Source organism: Phoxinus phoxinus (genome assembly GCF_949152265.1).
Source record: "Phoxinus phoxinus genome assembly, chromosome: 1".
Lineage (NCBI taxonomy): Eukaryota > Metazoa > Chordata > Actinopteri > Cypriniformes > Leuciscidae > Phoxinus > Phoxinus phoxinus.
This window is the reverse complement of record NC_136876.1, coordinates 5,985,382-6,010,195: the sequence shown is the minus strand read 5'-3', so window position 1 is coordinate 6,010,195 and position 24,814 is coordinate 5,985,382. Positions and strand designations below refer to the sequence as shown.

The 24,814-nt window shown below is 41.1% G+C and overlaps 2 protein-coding genes across 3 annotated transcripts in view; both read right to left on the bottom strand.

Moving 5' to 3' along the window:
* LOC306985625 (uncharacterized protein) overlaps positions 1-18,322 on the bottom strand; it is a 30,965-nt gene extending 12,643 nt beyond the window's left edge. The window contains exon 1 of one of the 2 annotated variants that reach the window (XM_079588089.1): positions 18,235-18,322. The gene's annotated coding sequence lies outside the window, so the exon portion shown is untranslated. The remainder of the gene's footprint in view (positions 1-18,234) is intronic. The other variant, XM_079588088.1, reaches the window with a different exon arrangement.
* On the bottom strand, positions 1,684-15,861 carry LOC306985723 (uncharacterized protein). The gene is made up of 4 exons (XM_079588306.1): positions 15,368-15,861; positions 14,656-14,715; positions 4,407-4,759; positions 1,684-3,209 (listed from the first exon to the last, which is right to left on the bottom strand). The coding sequence occupies exons 3-4, from the start codon at positions 4,438-4,440 to the stop codon at positions 1,723-1,725; spliced, it is 1,521 nt and encodes a 506-aa protein (XP_079444432.1). The 5' UTR covers positions 4,441-4,759; positions 14,656-14,715; positions 15,368-15,861; the 3' UTR covers positions 1,684-1,722.
* Positions 18,323-24,814: the final 6,492 nt, after the last annotated feature.

Below are 24,814 nucleotides of genomic sequence, written 5' to 3'. Positions count from 1 at the left end.
CCTGAAAATAAGTGCACTAAAGAGGAGAATTTGTTTTACATTTTTTATTTGTTGTGAATTAAAAGTTTGTGACTTTGTTTATTTAAGAAAAAAAATCCTGAAAAGAAGTGCACTAAAGAGGAGAATTTGTTTTACATTTTTTATAATATTTGTTGTGAATTAAAAGTTTGTGACTTTATTTAAGAAAAAAAATCCTGAAAAGAAGTGCACTAAAGAGGATAATTTTTTTTGTTAACATGCTACTTGAAAAGAGTTTTTACATTGTTTATATTTGTGAAGTAATTATTTTGTAACTTTGTTTATTTAAATAAAACAGAAGTAACCAAAAGTTGTTTCTAAACAAAAGCTTTTGTAGTACTGATTAATAACCCAAAATGCAAATCACAAAAACAAATGAAAAGTCATTAAAATTCATTTAGATTTAGGTTGAAGACGCATCCACCTTAATTATTAAAAAGTATCGGTATTGGTATCGGTGATACTGGCCCTGTATTTACTTGGTATCGGATCGATACCAAATCTAGCGGTATCGCACACCTCTAGTTCCTACAGACTCATGAAAAAGGTCCAAACCTTATACAGTTTCTACAATACTAAACAATACACAGTATGTGTGACTACACTACAAATCTTTACTGGTCTACTATTATTTCTTTTCAGAAGATGTTCTTTTAGAGAGATGATAAGTTTCACTCATCAAATTAGGATATTTGAGACCGGATCCAGTTGATTCAAATAAATTGTGTCCACAGTCTTTTTAACTTCAAATACTCGAAAATTATTCCGTTTACTTCTTGTTGCAGCTGGTGAGTTCTTGGTTTACTCCTTGTTGCAGTTGGTGAGTTCTCTTCTTGTCAGTCTCTCCTGGCTGGCTCGCCAAATTGTTCGATTTCTCCAATACATAAAATAAGTAAGCTTGACCAGAGTTCTTGTGGGGAGAAGAATTTATGGAAAGTTTGTAGTGTAGCAGTCCTTCAGCAGCGATGTTAGCATGTCACCCTTTAACAATCTTAACCCAAAGTTCTGTCTGTGAGACAACGTTGACATGCAATCATCTACCTCTTCAACATTTAAAAGCTTTTTTACATGCGCTTCCTCAAACCAAGCTCAGATTCATTGATCAGTTGTGCTGCTTGTTTACATTCTCGTACTCACAGCTGATGCGTTGTTTATTCATAAATCGCCTCCATTCACTTTGGCTGTGAACAGCACAGCTTCCAAGTTTTCTTGAGAAGATAATTCATAGTAGGCCTACAGTCCTTTCGATCTCGTCGATCGATCTCTAGTGCAAGTTTTCTTCAATAATTATTGAGGCTAATCTTCTTTAAAACTTTCTTTAGCCCTTTGAGGTTAGCGGAGGAGTCTCTCCCGATACACGTCTATAAAGCACACACGGAGATGCAGTCATAACAAAAACCTGCGGTTTATTGATCCCAATCTCCGGTTTACATTCAAGTGTTCAAATACAGTGGGGAGAACAAGTATTTGATACACTGCCGATTTTGCAGGCTTTCCTACTTACAAAGCATGTAGAGGTCTGTAATGTTTATCATAGGTACACTTCAACTGTGAGAGACGGAATCTAAAACAAAAATCCAGAAAATCACATTGTATGATTTTTAAATAATTAATTTGCATTTTATTGCATGACAAGTATTTGATACATCAGAAAAGCAGAACTTAATATTTGTTACAAGAAACCTTTGTTTGCAATTACAGAGATCATAGTTTTCTGTAGTTCTTAACCAGGTTATAGTTCTTAAGTGGTTTCTCCACTGTATGGATCTTCATGTGTCGCTTCAGGTGACTTTTAATAGAGAAACTCGTCCCGCACTGATCACACGTGTGCGGCTTCTCTCCAGTGTGGATCATCTCATGTGTTTTCAGAGATGATGAGCGACTGAATCTCTTGTCACAGTGTGAACACTTGTAAGGTTTTTCTCCAGTGTGAATTCTCTGGTGCTGTTTTAAATGGCCCGCTGTAGCGAAAGTCTTCTCACACTCAAAGCACATGTACTCTCTCACACCAGTGTGAGTTTTCTCATGTGCATGTAACATGTGAAGCCGTGAAAAACTCTTTCCACACACAGAACATGAATGCGGCTTCTCCTCCGTATGAACTGTCAGGTGTATCTTCAGGGCTGCTGAACAGATAAATTTTTTGCCGCATTGATCACATGTGAACGGCTTCTCTCCGGTGTGGATCCTCATGTGAAGATTAAGGTTTGATGATCGACTGAAACTCTTCCCGCACTGATCACAAGTGAACGGCTTCTCTCCGGTGTGGATCCTCATGTGAAGATTAAGGGATGATGATCGACTGAAACTCTTTCCGCACTGATCACATGTGAACGGCTTTTCTCCGGTGTGGATCCTCATGTGAACATCGAGACATTGTTTGGTTGTGAAACTGTTTCCACACTGAGTGCAGGTGAAAGATTTCTTGGCTCTTCTTTTCTTTAAACATTTATTTTTAGTCCGTTTAGTCTTTGAGCGACTCAAGGGTTTTTCTCCAGGTTGGACATGATGTTCCTCCTTCACTTCTCTCAGTTCTTCACTCTCCTCCTTCACTTCTCTCAGTTCTTCACTCTCCTCCTTCACTTCTCTCAGTTCTTCACTCTCCTCCTTCACTTCTCTCAGTTCTTCACTCTCCTCCTTCACTTCACTCAGTTCTTCACTCTCCTCCTTCACTTCTCTCAGTTCTTTACTCTCCTCCTCCACTTCACTCAGTTCTTCACTCTCCTCCTTCACTTCTCTCAGTTCTTCACTCTTCTCCTCCACTTCACTCAGTTCTTCACTCTCCTCCTTCACTTCTCTCAGTTCTTCACTCTCCTCCTTCACTTCTCTCAGTTCTTCACTCTCCTCCTTCACTTCTCTCAGTTCTTCACTCTCCTCCTTCACTTCACTCAGTTCTTCACTCTCCTCCTTCACTTCTCTCAGTTCTTTACTCTCCTCCTCCACTTCACTCAGTTCTTCACTCTCCTCCTTCACTTCTCTCAGTTCTTCACTCTTCTCCTCCACTTCACTCAGTTCTTCACTCTCCTCCTTCACTTCTCTCAGTTCTTCACTCTCCTCCTTCACTTCTCTCAGTTCTTCACTCTCCTCCTTCACTTCTCTCAGTTCTTCACTCTCCTCCTTCACTTCTCTCAGTTCTTCACTCTCCTCCACTTCTCTCAGATCTTCACTCCCATCGCTCGCTTCCATCAGGTCTAAAATCAAAGAAAAAAAATATTATATTTAATTTTCAGTACATTAAAATATTTATATTCAAAGAGAGAAATATAAAGTGGAAGGACATGAAAGTGAGCCCTGATGTAATGGTAGAAAGTAGACAACTGTTATAATAAATTATGATAATTTCATGCCTTTTTATAAATTGATTATATGTCCTTGAAACTTTCCATGAATGAGGCAAATTTATCTTGCAATTATTATTTTTAAGCACGGATCCCATGTTTCTTTAGCAAGAACTATTAAATATATTTGATCAATGACACAATTATCTAACATGATATTAACATTAAAATGTACAATACTGCCGTGTTTTGACACCAACTTTCAGATTGATATTTATTTTACTAAAACGTTTTAATTATTAATGGCCGTTCACACTAGACTTTTCCTTACTAGACTTCCATTCATGCGCATGTGAAAGTGGGACACCAGAAACACAAGCTCAAGTGAACAACCCTGTGAGAAATAACACAAGCGTTTAGCATTCAATAGGCATTGTTTATTTTTTAAATTATTATTATTTGTTTTATGTTCAATTTATGTTTGTGAAAAAGCTGCCACAGCGGCCGCGGCCTTAACTAGTTTTAAATGAATGTTAGTCCTACACGTTTCACTCAACCCTGTTACTCCTGACATGATTTTCCTCTTTTCAAAAACAGAGCATTTCTTAAAACTGTGACACTCAGGAGGTGACATCATATGGGCTCTTTCTACTGCATGATGGGAAGACAAGAGAATAATCTCAATCCATTTTTACACAAACTGTAGCATTGACTGTATTCGTCAACCCTGTTACCAAAGTTACTGTAAGAATAATCTCTATAACTATGAATAACTTGTATGATATTTCATTAATACAACTTTATCAGTAACTTGGTGTTTACTGATTATTCCTAAAAAATAAAGTTAAAAATGACAAATTCTGGTACCCTTGTTGCAAATTGGAAACCAGATATAAAATAAATGTAAAATATTATTTAGCTTGATCTGATATTGATAATCAATATAAAAGTGTCTCAAATCTCCCTTTACTGACCATTTGTTGAAGAAAACCCAGAACATTCTGCACCATTTCATTAGTGTAACTGTTTATCTAAATGTGACGAAATGCTTGAATGTTTCTAACATGAATGTTCTCCAGCATCATGAATGAATGAAGAATAAACACCAACCTCTTTGTTCTTCAGGATCTTCAGTGTGTTTCATTCTGCAGGGTTCTGGATCACTCGTGTTCTCACTGTCCTCTTTAATAAACTCAGTCTCTGCAGATTTCAGCTCTTCCTGATGCTTTCATGCTCGTCTCCACTTGTAGCTGATGGGGATTTACAGCATTTATTGGAGAATTGCTGTGGGAGGAGCTTCACTGATGATGTGATTGCAGTGGGAGGAGCTTCAATGATGATGAATTCCAGTGTGGGAGGAGCTTCACTGATGATGAATTCCAGTGTGGGAGGAGCTTCACTGATGATGTATTCCAGTGTGGGAGGAGCTTCACTGATGATGAATTACAGTGGGAGGAGCTGATCTGCCAAAATCAAAAATATAAATCACTGAGTTTTTTTATAATAAATGACACTAAGCATTTATGTCTGTCTATCTATTCACAGTACAGTAACCGATGCCAATTCATTTATTATTTTATGCAAATCCTAATTCCTAACATTATTCTTAATTAAAATACAGGTATCTAGAAATAAAGAAAAGAATGTCACTAATTTTAATTCTTCCAAATATAAATAATGGTAAGAAAAACAGTTCATAAACAAACACAGAAATAAACTTTCATATAGTATCCAACAAATACCCTCAGTCTGCTGACACCAATGAAATGAGCTTTAAGTGTCAATTTACAGGAGATCTGGAGACATCAGCATAATAAATGAGGTGAAAACAGGAACTATTGTCATGAAATAAAGAGTGTTTTCAGCAGATCTGTTAATATTGATGAGCCTCAGACTATCAACACTCATTCAACAAGCCATTCAGGATCATCAGCAGATCATCTCACTGTATTCTGAGTGTTTGCTGTTAGAAACACATTATTTGAGTCAGGATATATGATAAAAGCCTGTAAAACAGCTGGGCAATTTTAGCCAGAACAGATCTAAAATGTAGATTCAGTGTGTTAAATGTGCTTTTTTTGCCATTTGCTGTGCATCTTTGGATTATGTTGTATTGTAAATAAATCCAAACAATCAAAAAGCCATTCTTTTTTAAATCTCCTCATAATGATAGTGCCTGAGAGCTCCTAATAGGGCCATTATGGGAGGGTCTTTGTCTCTCTCAGCTGTGAAACACTCAATATTCATGGCTGGTTTACGCCTAATAAAGCTTTCTTACACAAGACATGTCTTACAAATTTTAAATCAATATATTGTCTTATCTGAATGAGTATTCAGGGTGATTTTCACATAGTTTTGGAGCAAATATTCTAGGCTACGTGATACAATTTTCAAAAGTCTTGTGAAGAAATAATCAGTTTGGGTTTCATGACCTTATTTCAGTGACTTTTTTTTTGTCATTTTCACAAACCATGCATAAATGTTATCTCAAAACTACAAACTTTTACATACATGCTTCTGACATATTATTGTAGCTAGTGTTGTCAAAAGACCCGGTACTTCGGTACCATTTCGGTACTAAAAAAATTAAATGGTTACGGTACCAGCTTTTCTTAAGTACCGGTGGTACCGAAGTATCGGGTTAATCCAGTTCTTGATGCGCTGTCCGAAAGGTGCACAGTTGCGTCCTCTTCATAAACACACTGAGACATGGCGACCGGCGGCGCTGCTAATGCGGTGGCTCTGAATCCACTTGTTGACAAGAAAGGAGGAAAGAGCCGTTCACATAGCGCATTTTTTGCGCGTGCAAATTCGTTTCATTCTGTTCATGGTTGCATAGCAACGGCAGACGCAACGGGAAAGCACGCGCTTGTGGAAAGGAGAAAGGAGAAAGCATCCATGATGACGAGGAAGTATCAAAGAATTAATTGATTTCTAGCCCTTGCATTAGCTTTACTACTAGATATATTCATTGAGATGAGAAATAAAAAGCCGCCCTGTACAGCTATGATCAGCTGTTCGGCAGAGCTTTCCATGTTCATGTTGTTACGGAAAGGCTGCTGGTTTTTGTCACATGACCTGTTGAGATGCTTCTATTATAAGCCGCGCGCCTACATTTGAAGTAACGAATTTGCACGCGCATAAAACGCGATATGTGAACGGCCCCTAAAGTGGTATCGTGTGCGGTTGTATCTAGTTTAAAAGGCCTTTTAAATATGAATGCAGTTTTGGATTAAATAAAAGGACAGTCAAGTTAAACAAAACACGTTTTATCTCCTGTTTAGTTGGTAACACTACCATTCATTAACATTACTTAGTGCCTTATCTAACATCAACACATTGAGTGAACAATATATTTTTACAACATTAATGTATGTTTGTGAATGTTATTTAATACAAACACTTGATTGTTCATGATAAAACCTTTGATTTTAAAAATGTATTAGTAGGCTACATTTTTAAATTACCCCAAGGAGAATAATTGCTTCAGTGTATATAACTATTGTTAGGTCATTTTATCTAATGTTATCTAACAAATGGATATACACTTTAATATATGCAAATTTAATTTAAATTAGCTTTGGTACTGAAATTGGTACCGAGAACCGTGGATTTTCACAGGTATCTGTACCGAATACTGAAAGTTTGGTACCGTGACAACACTAATTGTAGCATAGTTTCTGTTGAATGCAGTGTAATAAGACTTCAGCCATGGAAATGTCACAAGTAACAGAAATAAGCACAAATGTCAGAGCATGTCAGAACACCTCCAGGACCCAGAAAACCCCTCAGGCCCCAATAAAGGAGCCCAGACATTAGAAAAATATAATAATATTAATATAATAATAAGCTTTATTTTAGAAAGCGCCTTTAAAAGTGGCTTCTCAAAGCGCTGAACATAAAATCACAATCCACCAAAGATGCATAAAACAGAAATTAATAAAAGCATCAATTGCGAAGTTAATAATAAATATAGCTGCAAGCAGCCATTACGGGGCCAAGCGCAAAAGCAGACGACGAGATATGCCTACATGGCTGAAAGTGTGAGACAAACTGCAGCAAGGAGCAATTAAAGACATTTGAAGATGAATTTTGGCAAAATGGTTGAAAAATCACATACATTAACTAAAAATATGATTATCACTTTCGACCAATAGGTGGCGCAATTACGAAACTGATGTGATGTGGTCAGAGTGAAGTGACAATGACACATACAAAGTTTGGTGTCAATATGTCAAGGCATTGCAGATATAAAGCCTTAATAAGTAATTTTGGCATTGTGCCTCAACTTTGCCACTGCGGTTTACGAAAACGGTTTCGTCTATCGGCACGAAATCCATAACTTTTACTCGGCACGGTCTGGAGATGACACGATCCGATTTTGGTGAAAATCGGACGTTCGGTCTAGGAGGAGTTCGAAAAAGTAAGTTTTAAAAGAAAATAAAGATGGCGGACAGGAAGTTTGACTGACTATGGCAAAATTAGTATCTATGTTTTCAGCATAACCCAAGGAATCTATTGAGATCAGTGTCATTACTATAGGCAAATTTATTAAAAAGTTATTAGCATTTTTGGAAATTTCATTATAACTTTTGACCAAAAGGTGGCGCTGTCTCATAATCTTTTGAGTACCTTTAGGGCATTGTACTGATGACCCATACTGAGTTTCGTAACGATATGTTCATGCGTTCATAAAATACAGCATTTTAGCACATAATTCAAAATGGCCGACAGCCAAAATGGCCGATATGGGAAAATTGAATATCAGTCAAATCAGTATGACGCCCTGAATCTAACGAGACCACTTTTGTGATTTTTGGACAAACCGTTCAGAAGTTATAAGCAAAAACATAAATTCTTCATATATCCGGACCAGTAGGTGGCGCTGCGCCGAAACGCAGCATGTAGCCTCAGGTCATGCTTGTGATGACATGTACCAAATTTGGTCTGAATCCGATAAAACGTTGTGGAGATACAGCCTTACGTCTGTTTTCGCAAGCGCAACGTAAAATTAAATTGCGCGGTATTCAAGAACGGTAATTCGAATAAACTTGAATTCCATAACTTTTTGTCGTCATGGTCTGGAGATGATCTGGTTCAATTTTCGTGAAATTCGGAGCAACGGCCTAGGAGGAGTTCGAAAAAGTAGGTTTTTCAGAAAATTCAAAATGGCGGGAAAACTATTATGACGGAAAATGACGTCATAGAGTGCAATCGAATCGGCATGAGCTCAGAAATCAGAGGAAAAAAGAATTTTGTTGATAGGCCTTACGGTTCAAAAGTTATTAGCATACAATTTCTGAAACTTTGGACAGGTGGTGGCGCTAGAGGGAATGAGTTAGAAACACCAAAATTGGTGTATTTGATGTTGGGACTGTCCTCTATCAGAATGTCAAACCAAAACAACTTTCCCGCATACGCTCCTATGGGCTGCCATAGACGCCCAGTCGGAAGAAAAAGAAGAATAAGAACCGGAACAGATACAATAGGTGCCCGCACCTTCAGTGCTTGGCCCCTAAAAACTGCGATACACCAAACGAAAAGGCATCAGCAATTAAATGCATGTTTGAAAAAATAAGTTTTGAGAAGAACTTTAAAAATCCCCAAAGTCTGTGCTTCCCTGAGTTCACGCGGTAAAGAGTTACCAATAATCCAGTCTTGTGACCACAAATGAATTAATCAGTTTTTCAGCAACAGTTAAATTTAAGATAGGATGCAGTCTGGCTATATGTCTAAGGTGGAAAAAAGATGCCTTCACAGTAGGGGTGTAACGGTACATGTATTCGTACCGAACCGTTTCGGTACAGGACCTTCGGTACGGTGCACATGTGTACCGAATGCAATCTTTCACGTAAATTAGGCTAGTTTAGTGTGCGGATTCTGCGGAACATACGTCAATTCCGAGTTTCCACACGAACATATTAAGTGTCGGAAGTCTCCGCGTTGTGTTGCCACAGATATCGAAGAGCTTTGTAGAAAATGCGTGTTGCGCTTGCGCTTGAGCGCGTGAATGTTTTTTTTCCTCCAAAACACTTCAGCGGAAATCCCGCCCTGCAGCTGACTCTAAAGTTTTCATTGGTCATGCTCATGTCAAACAATCACCTGATCCCTAAACCTACCCGTCACTGTAACCTAAACCAATGAAATCGGCTGCAGGGCGGGATTTCCGCTGAAGTGGTTTAAAAAATAAATAAATAAAATTCACGCGCTCAAGCTCAAGTGCAACGCGCATATCTACAAAGCTCTTTGAGAACTACATACAAACTGGGATTGGTAATGCTGCACTCACTGTCTGTAATCCATAGTTATTTATATTATTCATTATATTCTATGTGATATTGGTTTAGGAGTATTTTATTTAGTGGAGAACTTTGCAGCTGTATTTTATTCCTTATAATTTTTTTATTTTATTAAATATATATATATATATATATATATATATATATAAATAATATTAAAACGTTAATAATAAATATATATATTATATTTTATAAAAAAAGTGTTTAAAAAAGTGTAAAAAGTTTATAGTAAACATTCAAACAACCAGCAGTTTAATGTTTGCATTTCTTTCCCTTACTGTACCGAAAATGAACCGAACCGTGACTTTAAAACCGAGGTACGTACCGAACCGTGATTTTTGCGTACCGTTACACCCCTACTTCACAGTACTCTGTACAAAATGATCAAAAGTGAGGCAGGAGTCAAAAATTACACCAAGGTTCCTCATCTTACTCAGGATCTCTAAATCAGCGCCATCAAGAGACATGGATAGTAGGGCTGAACGATTTTGGAAAATAATCTAATTGCGATTATTTTTACCAATATTGCGATTGCGATTTAATACGCGATTATTTTCTAAGCTCTTTATCTTTTATATTATTCAATAAACACAAGCAATAAATCATTGTAAAATATGGATGGGAATCTTTAGGCACCTCATGAGCCGATCAACTTTTTTTATTTATTAATTAATCTTATTAATAAAACTTTAAATATTTATTTAATTACATATGTAATTATATGTAGGCTACTTTTAAAAATAATTACACATTAAAAAACGAAATTAATACAGTTACATGTTATTTTAAATAGGCTATATAAACGAATAGCTTCAAAACATAAAAGTTATCAATAACAAAGAGGGGAAAAACATTACAAGCAATAAACAGAGTTCTTTCAGTATTTAAGAGTCTGAATGTTTTCCATTCAAGAGCTGTGATTAAGTGATTTTTCTTTCTCAGTTTAGATACGATAAGCTGCTTCACACTAATGCACAGATCTCTTTTGAAATATAAGATGTGGTTTGTCCTGTCTGTTTAATAACTTAAGACATAACTGACTATTTACATTAATTTCGCGTCTTAAACGCATTTTGAGATGCAAGTATACTTTAACCACGTAGACAGAGTCGCTCACAGCCGCACGTGAGAGCGCTCTTCACAAAGCGGGCGTGAGTATTTGAAATTGAAAGCAGCTTCTGTCGATGGTTTTCATATTTTTATTTTTAATATATAAGCCAACTGCATTCCAAAAGACATATGATGCCTTTTATAGAGCATTTGTAAGGAAAATACCGGCGGGCGGGACCGCGCACTACTAGAGTAACATCAAGCAAAGCGCGCGTATTTCACAGCGAGTGCCATATGATCTTCTAGTCAGTGCAATGAAGCCCGCGAATGTCCAATTCGCTTCAAATTTATCGAACTGTATGAAAGACTATTTTTCGGAAGGTTCGAATGTGTGTGTGTGTGTGTGTGTGACAGAGGAATTAGAAGCAAGCAGAATATGGTTGTTTTTAAAGCACACGCAGCGTCATCACGCATCTGTGTTAAAATTAAGCTCAGACTCGATTCTGAAATTATCTTAATCCATCCAGAATCGTTGAAGAGAATCTATAACACAATCACATAAATTAAACAAATGTACGTTCTTTCCTGTAGCCTATGCCAGGCCTATGCGTTGCGTGCCAAGTTGATGCTTCATCTGCGGTGCAGATTGCTTTACTATCGCGTGTCACGTGACCAGAGAGTAATCGCAGCTTTTGCGATTACAAAATCGCGTTTCATCATATCGCGATATTATCGCAAATGCAATTAATCGTTCAGCCCTAATGGATAGTTGAGCGGCTTTGCGAATTTGATGACGGGAACCTAAGCATAACCTCAGTTTTCCCACTATTCAAGCAAAGGAAGTTATTATTCAACCATGCCTTAATCTCAGAAATACAGCCAGAAAGATAACAAGCATCAATATCTTCGCCAGGTTTAGAGTGGATGCATATTTGAGTGTCGTCTGCATACAAATAGTAATTAAGACCGAGCGATTGCAACAGATGTCCAAGAGGAGATAAATAGATGTTAAAAAGCAGTGGACCCAGAACTGATCCCTGAGGAACACCAGTGAGCACCGAGCAAGTATAAGACCTAAAGCCACCCATCGAGACAAAATGGGTACGGTCGGTAAAATAGGATTTAAACCAGTCCAGAACTGTACCAGATACACCAAAATCAGTTTTTAGACGGGAAAGTAATAGACCGTGATCCACAGTATCGAAGGCAGCTTTAAGATCAAGAAGAATGAGAAGTGAGATAGAACCAAAATCCGAGGCCATTACCAAGTCATTGGTTACTTTGACCAACGCTGTTTCCGTGCTGTGAAATTTACGAAAACCTGACTGAAGGGGTTCAAAGAGGTTATTGGTTGTGAGATGGTTACGAAGTTGAGAGGCAACAACACGCTCAAGTATTTTTGCCAAACAGGGAAGATTAGAAATGGGACGAAAGTTGTTAAAATCATCCCTAGTGACATTTTCTTTCTTGGGTACTGGCGTAACAGCAGCAGTCTTTAATACTGCTGGTACGACCCCAGTTTCCAATGATTCATTTATAATTCTAAGGATAATTTGACACCACACAGGGAAGCAGGATTTAAATAGATCCGTAGGAATTGGGTCCAGCAAGCAAGTTGTTGATTTCATGCTGGATACTTCCCTAGAAAGAACCTCAGAATCCAGTAATGTAAAGTCAGTGAAAGGAGCACCAGTGAACCCAGGTGCACAAAAGGATGGAGTGGCACAGTCAGAGTTAACATGAATGTCTTTACGGACATTATACATTTTTGAATTAAAAAAACATAAAAAAAGAGTCACAGAGCTGTTGAGAAGCCGGCATAGTGGTAGACTGATTAACTTGAAGCAGTCTGTTTATAGTTTGGAACAAGTGTCTGGGATTATTTTGATTATTTTCAATAGTCTGAGAGAAAAAAAGAGGATCTTTCAGTCTCCAAAAGAACTCGATATTCCCGCAGAAGATCTTTCCACTCTTGATAGTAGACACTCTGCCCAGTAAGACGCCATTTGCGCTCCTTTTTCCGACAGGCAGCCTTTTTAAAACGTAGATTGTCATTATACCAAGGAGCGGATCGGACATATGTGACTTTTCTTGACATTAGCGGAGCATAAATGTCAAGATTAGTAGCAAGAGTTGAATTTAGATGCAAAACTCTCTCCTCCAGTGATAAGGTATGAAAGCCACTTAAGATAGAAACCACCGAATTGGAGAAAGCTGCCTACATATCAGTCTACATATTAGAGGTCGACCGATAGTGGAATTTACCAATACTTAGTTTTGACCGTACGTGCCGATGACGATTAATCAGCCGATATTTTTTAAATGGATACCGGATTTAAAAACAAAACTCCAAGTAAAACAGTGCTTAACTGATATGTGCTAAATTAAATGAATATATAAATATGAATATATTAAAATGGGAAGTTCTACAGAAAATAATTTAAACATTAAAATATTACAGGTTTCTTTAGCTATAACCTAGAAACCTTTCATAGGTAACATTTTGCAAGTCCCCTTTTGTTAACAAGGATATATTAGCTAGCTTTCATGAACTATATGCATTATACAATTTTTTTACAGCATGTATCAATATTTGATCGAGACAATTATACCTTGATCATTCATGTTAGTTCATAGTACACTAGTACATAGTTTATCAGATAAAATTAAAACTTAATTTAAAATGTATTAGTAAATGTTAAATTAACAAACTAACAAATTGACAATAATACATTTATTTACCTTAGTTAAAGATACAATATGTAACAATTTTGTAATAAAAGATCCAAAAATCACTTGGACAGTGTGATATATTTCCTGCAGTTATGTACTTACAATATCCCAAAAGTCTCCAAAGATTTTTTATTTCAGAGAAATTCCAATTTTAAATAATTGTCCGTCCCGGATAAAAATGTCGCCTGTCAGTGACGCAATATCCGCACTATCCTTGGTTTCCGCAATATCACGTGGACAAATGCGGAAGTGGTGGTTATAAGCTGTTGTGTACATCATGGATCACGATTACTCTTTGGCGAGTATTGAAGTGCCAACAAAACGCAAGCGTCCATATGGGGATACACGCAGAATTTGTGACAAACGGAGGAATAAAACAAGGATAAATATCGGTGTGGCGTTTTCGAGAGAGAGAAGGGGGACAAAATCAGTAAAGTTCCTCTAGCTGGGACGTGAACTCGGGTCTCCCACGTTATATGATGGCACACTTACCCACGACACTATCGTGATGCAATATATATCAACATTATAAATTACACAAAATTGTCGAGAAATCTTGTGCAATGTCCTAAACTGCCGGGATAATCACACAAACGCGTACACATCCGCTAATGACACCTCCGATTCGCACACTAATGACTCCTTTGAACCGAGTCCATTTAATGAATGGTTAAAACAACTGATCTATCCAACACTGACCTCACCAGACGTCTGAATCGGTGTATAACAAATCGGTAATACTTTACAATAAAGTTCAATTTATTTAACTCTAGTTAACTACATTAGTTAACATTAACTTTTAATAAACTGCACTTCTACAGCATTTATTAATATTTGTTAATTTTATAATTTACTAGTAGCCTTATGAAAATCAAAAGTTGTTAACATTAGTTAGCCTAATGCACTGTGAAGTAACATGAACAAACAATGAATGAACAGCTGTATTTTTATTAACTAAGATTAACAAAGATTAATAAATAATACAGTAAAAAGACAGTTAATGAGTTAAATTGTTGTTTTTAAGTTAAAAGTGAATAGTGTTCTTTATTCTTGCTGGTGCCCTGCCAGGAACCCCACAGCAAACAACCGAACCGAACCGTGGCATTGGTGTATCGCTACATCCCTAGTAGCTATGTAGTTTTGTCTCACCAGCACACTTCAGTCAATATGTTGTGTCTGCCAAACTGCAAATGCTCTACAAATACTCTCTAGGCGAAGAAAACTGCAAGAAACTGCTGCATTCGTCCATAGTAACATGACATTTGCGATGCTTTTACCTTTTAGTACAGGTTCGTCTCACCAGCTAAAAGCAGCCCTCTTACGATTCTCCGCCTCGACTGAAACAAGAAATTTAAAAACGTCACAGTTCTTTACTAAATAAACGTAACGTCATTGGAATCGAGTACGTTTACAACTAAATGTCCTGATAAAAGCAGTTGTTAAAGGATTAGTCCAGCCCAAAATGAAAATTTCCTGATAATTTACTCACCCAAATGCCATCCAAGATGTTTATGTCTTTCTTTCTTCAGTGGAAAATAAAGGAAAACATTTCAGGAATTTTCTCCACACAATGGACTTCAATGGCAACCAAAATGTTTAAGTCCACATCAATGCAGTTTCAAAGGGCTTGAAATGGCTCTGGATGATCCCAGCTGAGGAATAGGGTCTCATCTAGCGAAACGATCAGTCATAAAAAAAAAAAAAAAAGTGCTGTTCTGCGAACACCTTTAAAAAAAAAACTTTTTTTTTTTTTTAAACTTACTTTTAAAACTTACTTACAATCTTGGATGGCATTGGGGTGAGACAATTATCAGGAAATCTTCATTTTGGGGTTAACTAATCCTTTAACTACAAGTCGATAAAATTCATTACATCTGACATAGGCCTACATGTTATTAATTCTGTTCAAAATATGAGAATCGCTTAAACGGCATTAAATGTAGGCATAACACATTCGATTTTCATATGTGAACGTACAAGAAAACTTACCAAAAATGTATTGAATATTGCCTTTTATCGTCTGCTGTTCTTGCTCTTCAGTTTTCAAACCTGAATGCAGCACGCGCAATCCCACAATGCCACATCACAGTAAATTGTTGTAAAAACATGAGCTACAGTGACAACACTTCATACCTGGAAATTAATTTACAGTTGATAGGGAAGTTTACAACTGTAATACTCTTTTTGACCCATAATGCTTTGCAAATTACAGTAATAACTTGTAGAGTTAGAAAACAATAATTTTCTGAAGAATTTCACTGTAAAAACTACAGCAATTTTTTTCAGTGTACAGTAACCCTGAAACCGATCACAGCAAGTGCGTGTGATTCGATGTGAGGCGTCCGTAACGGTCACATCCATAACGCATTATTATGGTTGTTCAGAGCTAAGTAGTGAGATGAAATGTCAATCCTAATAAGCATAAACACTGTTTAGCTTTGCATATAAAGTTTCAAGTTATTTGCATTTACAATTATATTATATAAACTAGGGGTGCGCCGATCCGATATTCGGTATCGGTATTAGTCCGATACTGGCCAAAATCACTGGATCGGATATTGCATGAATCGCGGGACGATAACCCGATCCGATTCGATCACGTCCCTTAGTCCTAAATTGTCATACAAATGCTTAACAACACCTGAGAGACATGCCGTGAAGAGAGATGAGCAACATGCGTCACGCAGGGTTGCCAGATTTTCACATACAAATCCCGCCCAATTGCTTCTTAAAAATAACGAATCACGTTTCGGGGTGGGAGAGACCGCGGACTTGGCAACACTGGCATCACGTGAACGGTCTAGAGGTGAGTGAGGTAAGCGTACTTTTCTTAAGTAGCCTAGTCTACCGGTGGTACCGAAGTATTGGATTAATCCGGTTCTTGGTGCGCTGTCCGAAAGGTGCACATAGTTGCGTCTTCTTCATAAACACATGGCGACCGGCGGTGGCTCTGAATCCACTTGTTGACAAGGAGGAATGAATCGTTCACATAGCGCGTTTTTTGCGCGTGCAAATTAGTTTTCCAGGCGCTGTTCATGGTTGCATACGGGAAAGCACGCGCTTGTGGAAAGGAGAAAGCGGTGCAAACTGCGCTCTCCATGACGAGGAAGTATCATCAAATAATTAATTGATTTCTAGCCCTTGCATTAGCTTTACTACTAGATATATTAATTGAGATGAGAAATAAAAAGCCGCCCTGTACAGCTATGATCAGCTATTCGGCCGAGCTTTCCATGTTGTTACGGAAAGGCCGCTGGTTTTTGTCACATGACCTGTTGAGATGCTTCTATTATAAGCCGCGCCAATAGCATCCAGCTGCAGCCGCGCGCCTACATTTGAAATAATGAATTTGCACGCGCATAAAACGCGATATGTGAACGTCCCCTAAAGTGGTATCGTGTGCGGCTGTATCTAGTTAATAAGGCCTTTTAAATATGAACGCAGTTTTGGATTAAATAAAAGGACAGTCAAGTCAAACAAAACACGTTTTATCTCCTGTTTAGTTGGTAACACTACAATAAGATACCATTCATTAACATTACTTAATGCCTTATCTAACATCAACACATTGAGTGAACAATATATTTTTACAACATTAATGTATGTTTGTGAATGTTATTTAATACAGACACTTGATTGTTCATGAACAGATACAACTTTTGATTTTAAAAATGTATTAATAGGCTACATTTTTAAATTACCCCAAGGAGAATAATTGCTTCAGTGTATATAACTATTTTTAGGTCATTTTATCTAATGTTATCTAACAAATGGATATACAGTTTAGCCTAATCTAAATTAGCTTTGGTACCGAGAACAGTGCATTTTCACAGGTATCGGTACCGAACACTGAAATTTTGGTACCGTAACGACACTGGAATATATGGTATTGTATCGGTATAGATCGGTATCGACAGATACTCAAGTGTGTGGTATCGGTATCGGACATGAAAAAGTGGTATCGAGCCACCCCTAATATAAACTTAATCTTTAAAACGTTACGGATGTAACAGGGCCCTAAAGCGTTGAGACCTCTTTATTATAGCCCTTATAAACACAACAGGCAGTGCTGTTATGACCAAATTATTATATTTATTCCTCAGGCATGCCTCCATCTTTCAGCAAAATGCTTTATGGTAAAAATAAAGTTTTAAAAGAGGGTCTTTGATCCTTTTGAAAGCATGGTTGAAATTTAAATTTTAGCATTGTCGCTCACCTCATGTGTTTTTTTTGGTATTTTTTTTTTGATACAGCACATTAATAGTTTATTTCAGACCTAATGGACAACTTAAAAAGGGTTTTGATCTTTAGGTAAAAACTTTATTTTGTCATGGTAAGGATAACCTTTGCGTGGAATTGTCCAAATGTAACTGGTGTTAAACATGTTGATCTATATTTATCTATAAAATATATATCAAGATTTGAAATTTCCCACGTTCATTGCTCATACAGGGGCAATATAAAGTGTCTGACATTAATTTTAATGAGTAAGTGTAATCTACCAAAGATAAATGTTGACAAAGAAATAACGGTAAACATGAAAATGGCTAAACTTGGGATCAATTCCCATCGATTCCCCTCACAGATCTCAAACTTTAACTTGACATTCAGTAACAGTTCTCACTCCAAACATCGAAACAATCACAGAAACGAACACAAAATCGCTCAGGTCTGAAAGAACTCCACATGTTCTCCTCATGCTCGCTGCTGCTGCACTACATGTTTATTTTAGTGAGAAGACGCCAGAAAAGACGCACAAGTAGCGCTGTGATCGATGAAAACAATACAGAAATGAGTCTGTCGCTTAACCAAACTGTATAAAGTGTGTTTGATGGTTGTGTAAAGATGAGAAATACCGTGATCTGCTCTCCTCGCCTCAGAAGACTCGACGCTGAAACTCAAGGGAAGAGACGGCGCGAGCGAGCGCTGACGTCATCGGCCACCAACGCACGCGCGTAAGGGACATCCCCGCACAGAGCTTACTTCTTCTTCTTCTTCTTCTTCTTCTTCTTGTTACTGGCCGCTCACTCCATAGGAGTATTACCGCCACCTACTGTACATCCCATAGACATACATGTCTATGGTACATCCTACATGGGTGATGCATCTATATATTCCTTTTTTATTTTATATACCATCCTTCCCTTTTTCTCTCCTTTTATTTGTGGATGTAATGCCTCACCCACCTTCTGCTGGCGCTGCGTGACTTACTTCTTCTTCTTCTTCTTTTCCTTTTTATGGCGGTTGGCAAACAACTTTTAAGTGTGCATTACCGCCACCTTCTCAGAGCTTACTTAGAGTTGGCCAAAGGTGCATATATAAGGTCTCAGGCAAAATAGCTTGAGGAGGGGGAGAAGAATTCTAGCTATTTTTTTCCCCTGGAAAAGAGAAACGGTCAGAGGAAAGCTCTTTCAGCACTTAACATCGATGGAGTTACCTCTAAAGACCCAAAACCAATTTTTATTGCAATCTTTATTCCTCTAAATTTAACTATGACTTATGTGAAACATTTATTGATATAATTAAACACCGTATTACCATTATTAATCGTAAATATAGTCAAATTTGTGATGCTGATTTGTCAATAGATGAAATTTAGCAAGCTCTCCAATCAATGAAAAAAGGTAAATCCCCTGGTATTGACGGGCTTTCAGTGGAATTCTATCTCCACTTTTGGGAGCTTATTAAATTGCCTTTATTTCATATGTATAAGGAATGCATTAGCAGGGAGAGATGACCGCTACTTTGAAACAGGCTTTCCTGTAGCTCAGTGGTAAGAGCATTGCTTTAACAATGCAAGGTTGTGGGTTTGATCCCAGGGGATTGAACATACCTATGTATAAATATATAGGATAATGCAATGTAAGTCGCTTTGGATAAAAGCATCTGCCAAATGCATAACGTACTCGGTTACTAACGTAACCTCGGTTCTCTCTAGGAGAGGGAACGAGTACTGCGTCGAAAGAACGCTACGGGAAAGTATTTCTTTGTCGAGATTGAAGCCTAAAAATTAATCCTTAATTTTGTAATATGTAAAACGCTTTTCTGTAGCATACAACCCTAGGCGGAGCAATATCGCTCACCCATTGGCTGCTCCGCCAGAAAAGCACAGCCTATGCGAGGCCAGAGACGCTGACCAATGAGGGTGCTTCGCGCCCTTCTGCGTCATCTCCCGCCGAAACAGGCGTGGCCTAGGCCTATAAATACGAGCATAGCTGTCTAGCATCAGCACACTGATTTTCGTCACGAAAGCGACGCAGCGTGGGCACGCACGGCATGAGACGCAGTACTCGTTCCCTCTCCTAGAGAGAACCGAGGTTACGTTAGTAACCGAGTACGTTCTCTTACGTAGAGTTCTCTCGTACTGCGTCGAAAGAACGCTACGGGAACCCCATGTAACCCGCCGTGCGTGCTCTTGGACCGACACAGACACCTAAGGGCGCGCGCACCCTGGCATACAAGTGCCTACCCCAAGAAGTATAGGGAGAGCGGCTAAAAATAGCATCATCCCTTTATAGTAGTGCCTCTAAGGGCATAACAACATATATATGAATATTATATATATATGAGGGGTAATAGCATGCTCATGGGACACATTGTCAGTGAGTGATGCTTAAACATTGAAGTGACCTGGGCCGCAACGCGGGGCAGGAACACTAAACATAGTCTTCTAGACCGAGAGCAGTTTAGCCTGCAACGCAGGAACCTCTAGGTTATAGAACCGTATAAATGTAGACGGGGAGGCCCAGCCTGCCGCCATACAGATATCTTGTAACGAGATTCCGCTATACCAAGCCCACGAAGAGGCCATGCCTCTCGTAGAATGTGCTCTGATGCCCAGGGGGCATTCCAAACCTCTAGATGCGTAGGCTAGCGCAATGGCATCCACTACCCATCGAGATAGACTCTGTTTCGTCGCGGCTCGCCCTTTAGAGCGCCCACTGAACGAAACAAAAGAGCTGCTCCGTCTGTCGAAAAACAGCGGAGCGGGACACATAAGCTCTTAATGCCCTGACCGGGCAAAGGGAGCTATTTCCGTCCTCCGAGGCCGGCAGGGCCGACAGGGAGATGACCTGAGCCCTGAACGGTGTGTTGAGGGACTTAGGTACGTACCCATGCTTCGGTTTCAACACGACTACAGTAGTCGTTTGGCCCGAACTCCATACAAGAAGCTCTAGCTGAGAGCGCTTGCAAATCCCCCACACGCTTCACTGAAGCGGGAGCCAAAAGAAACACGGTCTTGAACGACGGGTGTTTCATGTCAACTGAGTGAATAGGCTTGAAAGGGGCCCCTTTCATAGCGTTCAACACTGTAGAAAGGTCCCAAACGGGGACTGAAGGAGGCCTTGGAGGGTTTAACCTCCTGGCTCCTAAGGAAACGGACCACCAGGTCGTTTCTGCCCAGTGAATGGCCAAGCGTTGGATCAACGAACGCTGATATGGCAGCCACATAGACTTTGAGCGTGGATGGGGTTCTTCCCTTATCCAATAGTTCTTGGAGGAAGGAGAGAATCTCCGTTTCCCCGCACTGAAGTGGTGACAGACCTTGGTCTGAACACCAACCAGAGACCACCGACCATTTGGAAGCGTAGAGCCGTCTAGTAGACGGAGCCCTAGCCTGTTCGATCGTGTCTAACACTCCCTTTGGGAGGTTAGCGGGTACCCGTTTATGGCCCATACATGTAGGGACCAGAGCTCCGGGCGAGGATGCAAAATCGAGCCCTTGGCCTGCGAGAGGAGGTCTCTCCTCACTGGAATCGGCCACCGGGCAGTACTCTTCAGTCGCATCAAAACTGGGAACCAGGGTTGATTCGTCCAGTATGGAGCGACTAGTAGCACCGAGCATCCGCTTTCCTCGATACGCTCCAGCACTTGAGGCAGGAGTGAGACAGGAGGAAAGGCATGGAGCGGACGGCGGGGCCAGACACTGGCCAGCGCGTTCGTGCTCTTCGAAAAGAATTCTGGCAGTGAGCGTTTTCCTGGTTTGCAAACAGGTCTATTTCCGCACTGCCGAACGTTTTCCACAGCAGACGCACTGTCTGCGTGTGTAGGGACCACTCTCCTGTAGGAATGTTGTTCCGTGAGAGTCTGTCTGGGCCTACATTCAAGTGGCCTGGCACATGCTTTCCCCTTAGCGAGCGCAGGTTGTGCTGGGCCCATACCAGTATGCGTTCCGCTAACCTGAATAGGTTTCGGGATCTCACGCCACCCTGGCGGTTTATGTAGGCTACTACCGACATGTTGTCCGAACGGACCAGGACGTGGTGCCCTTTTATCCGGGGACAAAAAAACGCCTCAGCGCAAAGTCCACCGCCATCATTTCCAGGCAGTTTATGTGCGGTAGTTTGGCTCGTTCTGACCACTGGCCAAAGAACGGTCTGCCGTCGAGCAGTGCTCCCCAGCCTGAGGTGGACGCGTCCGTGGACACCACCTTCAGGCTCGAGGGAGTCCCCAGGCTTACACCTGACCGGTACCAGTCTGACGCTCTCCATGGTGTCAGGGCTGAAATGCATTCCTGATTGACCTTGAGGCGATAGCGACCGTGCAACCATGCTCGGCGCGGTACGCGCGCTTTCAACCAGAACTGCAGTGGGCGCATGCGCAGCAGGCCCAGCTGCAGTACCGCTGAGGCTGAGGCCATGAGGCCTAGCATTTTCTGAAATCTCTTGAGCGGCACTAAATGGCCGCTGCGGAAGGATTTCGCCATTTGCAGGGTGTCTTGCCTGCGCTGTGATGACAGCTGTGCTGTCATAGACAGCGAGTTCAGATCCAGTCCCAAAAAGGAGATCCTTTGACTGGGAAACAGTGAACTTTTCTCCCAATTGACTCTCAGACCTAAGCACTCGAGGTGATCGAGTATTAGTGTCTTGTGGTGAGCGAGTTCTGAAGGCGATTGAGCCAGAATCAGCCAATCGTCCAAATAGTTCAGAATTCGAATGCCTCGGAGTCTCAGGGGTGCCAGCGCCGCGTCCATGCACACTGTAAATGTACGAGGTGCTAGGGATAGGCCGAATGGCAGGACTGTGTACTGATATGCCCGGCCCTCGAAGGCGAATCTCAAAAATCGCCTGTGACGTGACGCAATTTGTATGTGAAAATACGCGTCTTTCAGATCTATCGCCATAAACCAGTCTCCTCGGCGAAACCGCGCGAGGATTTTTCTGGTCGTGAGCATTCTGAACTTTCGCTTTGCTAGCGCTTTGTTCAGACGCCTTAGATCCAAAATGGGTCTGAGACCCCCGTCTTTCTTGGGTACCAGGAAATATCTGCTGTACCAACCCCCTTCGCTTTGAGCTTGAGATAAAGGCTCTATGGCCCCTTTGCTCAATAGCTTCGCTATTTCGGCTCGAAGTAGATGTGCTACTTCTGTTTTTACCGTGATTTCGACTTTCTCCGTAACACGGGGAGGGCGTCGATGAAACTGTAGCGAATAGCCTCTTTTTATAGTCTCTAGCACCCATTCTGAGACCCCGGGAAGTCTTTCCCATGCATCTGCACGTGTGACTAGGGGTTGAATGTAATCTGGGCCCTGGTCGCGAAATGGCGGCGACACGAGAGCAACCGTGTGCTGTAACATGGACGCCGTGGCGTCTGAGGCGGGGGGCATGTTTAACACAGTATGCATCCCGCACGCGCCCCGTAGGGCTCGTTATATTTGTGAATAAACGTGGGCGCTTGGTGGCGGGCACATTTATAACACCGGGGACACTGTGTTTGTGTACTGACTGACCGTTTGTAGTTTCGTTTTTACAGAAACCGCGGAACGTGCAGTATGTAGTGGTTGTGGGCACTGGACAGTGGGCACGCTCACTACATGTAAAGCACAATCGGCATGAGCCGATTTTATGTGTGTAAACCCTGTGTTGAACGGGGCTGTGCTTGCACGGGTTGAAAAACCGGGCTCTGGTCGCGAAATGGCGGCGACACGAGAGCAGTCGTGTGCTGTAACATGGGCGCCATTGCAGCGTATGATGCGGGGGGGCGCGCTTAATCGAGCGGGCAGCCCGCGCGCGCTCAGCTCTCTCAGCTGAGAGAGAGAGAACGCGCGGTGCGAGCCCCGTACGGCTCGGCATGTTTGAGAATAAATGTGGGTGCGTGAACGCGGGTACATTTATAGCACTGGGGAGTACTGTCTATTAGAACTGACTGACCGTGCATCGGTTTCGTTTCATAGAAAACGTGTGACATGTAGCTTGTAGTGATTGTGGGCACTTGAAAGCGGGCACGCTCACTACATATGATGCACAATCGACAGAGTCGATTTTATGTGTGCAAGCCCTGTATTGTGTGTACGAATGGGCACTGGGTCGTGGGCATACAGTTACACACATTACATCATCGGCTGTGGCCGGGACACCGTGTAGCACAGAGAGTACTATCTATCAGAACCGACTGACCGTGCATTCGTTTCGTTTTTACAGAAACCACGGGACATACAGTGTGTAGTGATTGTGGGCACTGAAAAGCGGGCACGTTCACTAGCTTACATGTGAAGCACAACCGACACGAGTCGATTTTATGTGTGCAAGCCCTGTTGTGTAGGGCTGTGCTTGTGTGTACGAATGGGCACTGGGTCGTGGGCATTACGGATACACACATTACACCATCGGCCGTGGCCGGGACACCAGAAAATACATTTTCAGATTTACCTGGGGCGTCGTGAAAACGGCGTTTGTGTGCAGGCAAACGGGCATTGATGCCGATTTGGTGACTGCAAAATACACTGGCACGGTCGCGTATGTTGGGACTGTGCGAGCGAGACATTTTAGTGAAATCCGGCCGCGGCGGGATTTTAACACTGTAACTTAACGTTAGCTTTCCTCGAAGCAGAAGTGCGCATCCTGGCTGAAAACGGGGCTTTCCGGGACTCCGCGATTTCTTCGTGAATTCAGGAAGAAAAAGGCGCGGGTCGTGAGGACGGTAACGTACGTTCCTCTGCAGAAAAGCAGCCATCCAGCTGGTAAGCGCATCGATGCTGGTCTTTCTCCGTCGACGCTCATGAGCGGCGGGGGAGGGGAGATCCTCGGAGCTCGCCCATCCCTCGCTACCCGAAGCGAGGAGAGAATAGCAGTCGTCCTCCACAGACGCGGCTTCACCCTCGTCCATGACGGACGCGGCGGCACACAGCGGCCCTTGTCCGTCGGTCAGAGAGTCCAGCGAAGCGGGCGGAGAAGCTGGCGGCAGCAGCGGCGAGCACCTCGTGGTGGAGGGAGGTTCCGGGCTCCGCTGAGCACGGCGCTTTTCACGGCGCGGCACTACAGCGGGCGGAAAGATGCAGCTTCAGTAAATGAACCCCAGGCGAGTCCGCAGAGTCACCGTAGGCATCAAATCACAGTGATGGCAGCCGCCATCGACGAGAGCTGAAGCTGCGTGATCATCACCCAGGCAGGAAACACAAGCACGTGGTCCCCGTCGCTGAGCGGGGCTCTACACGAG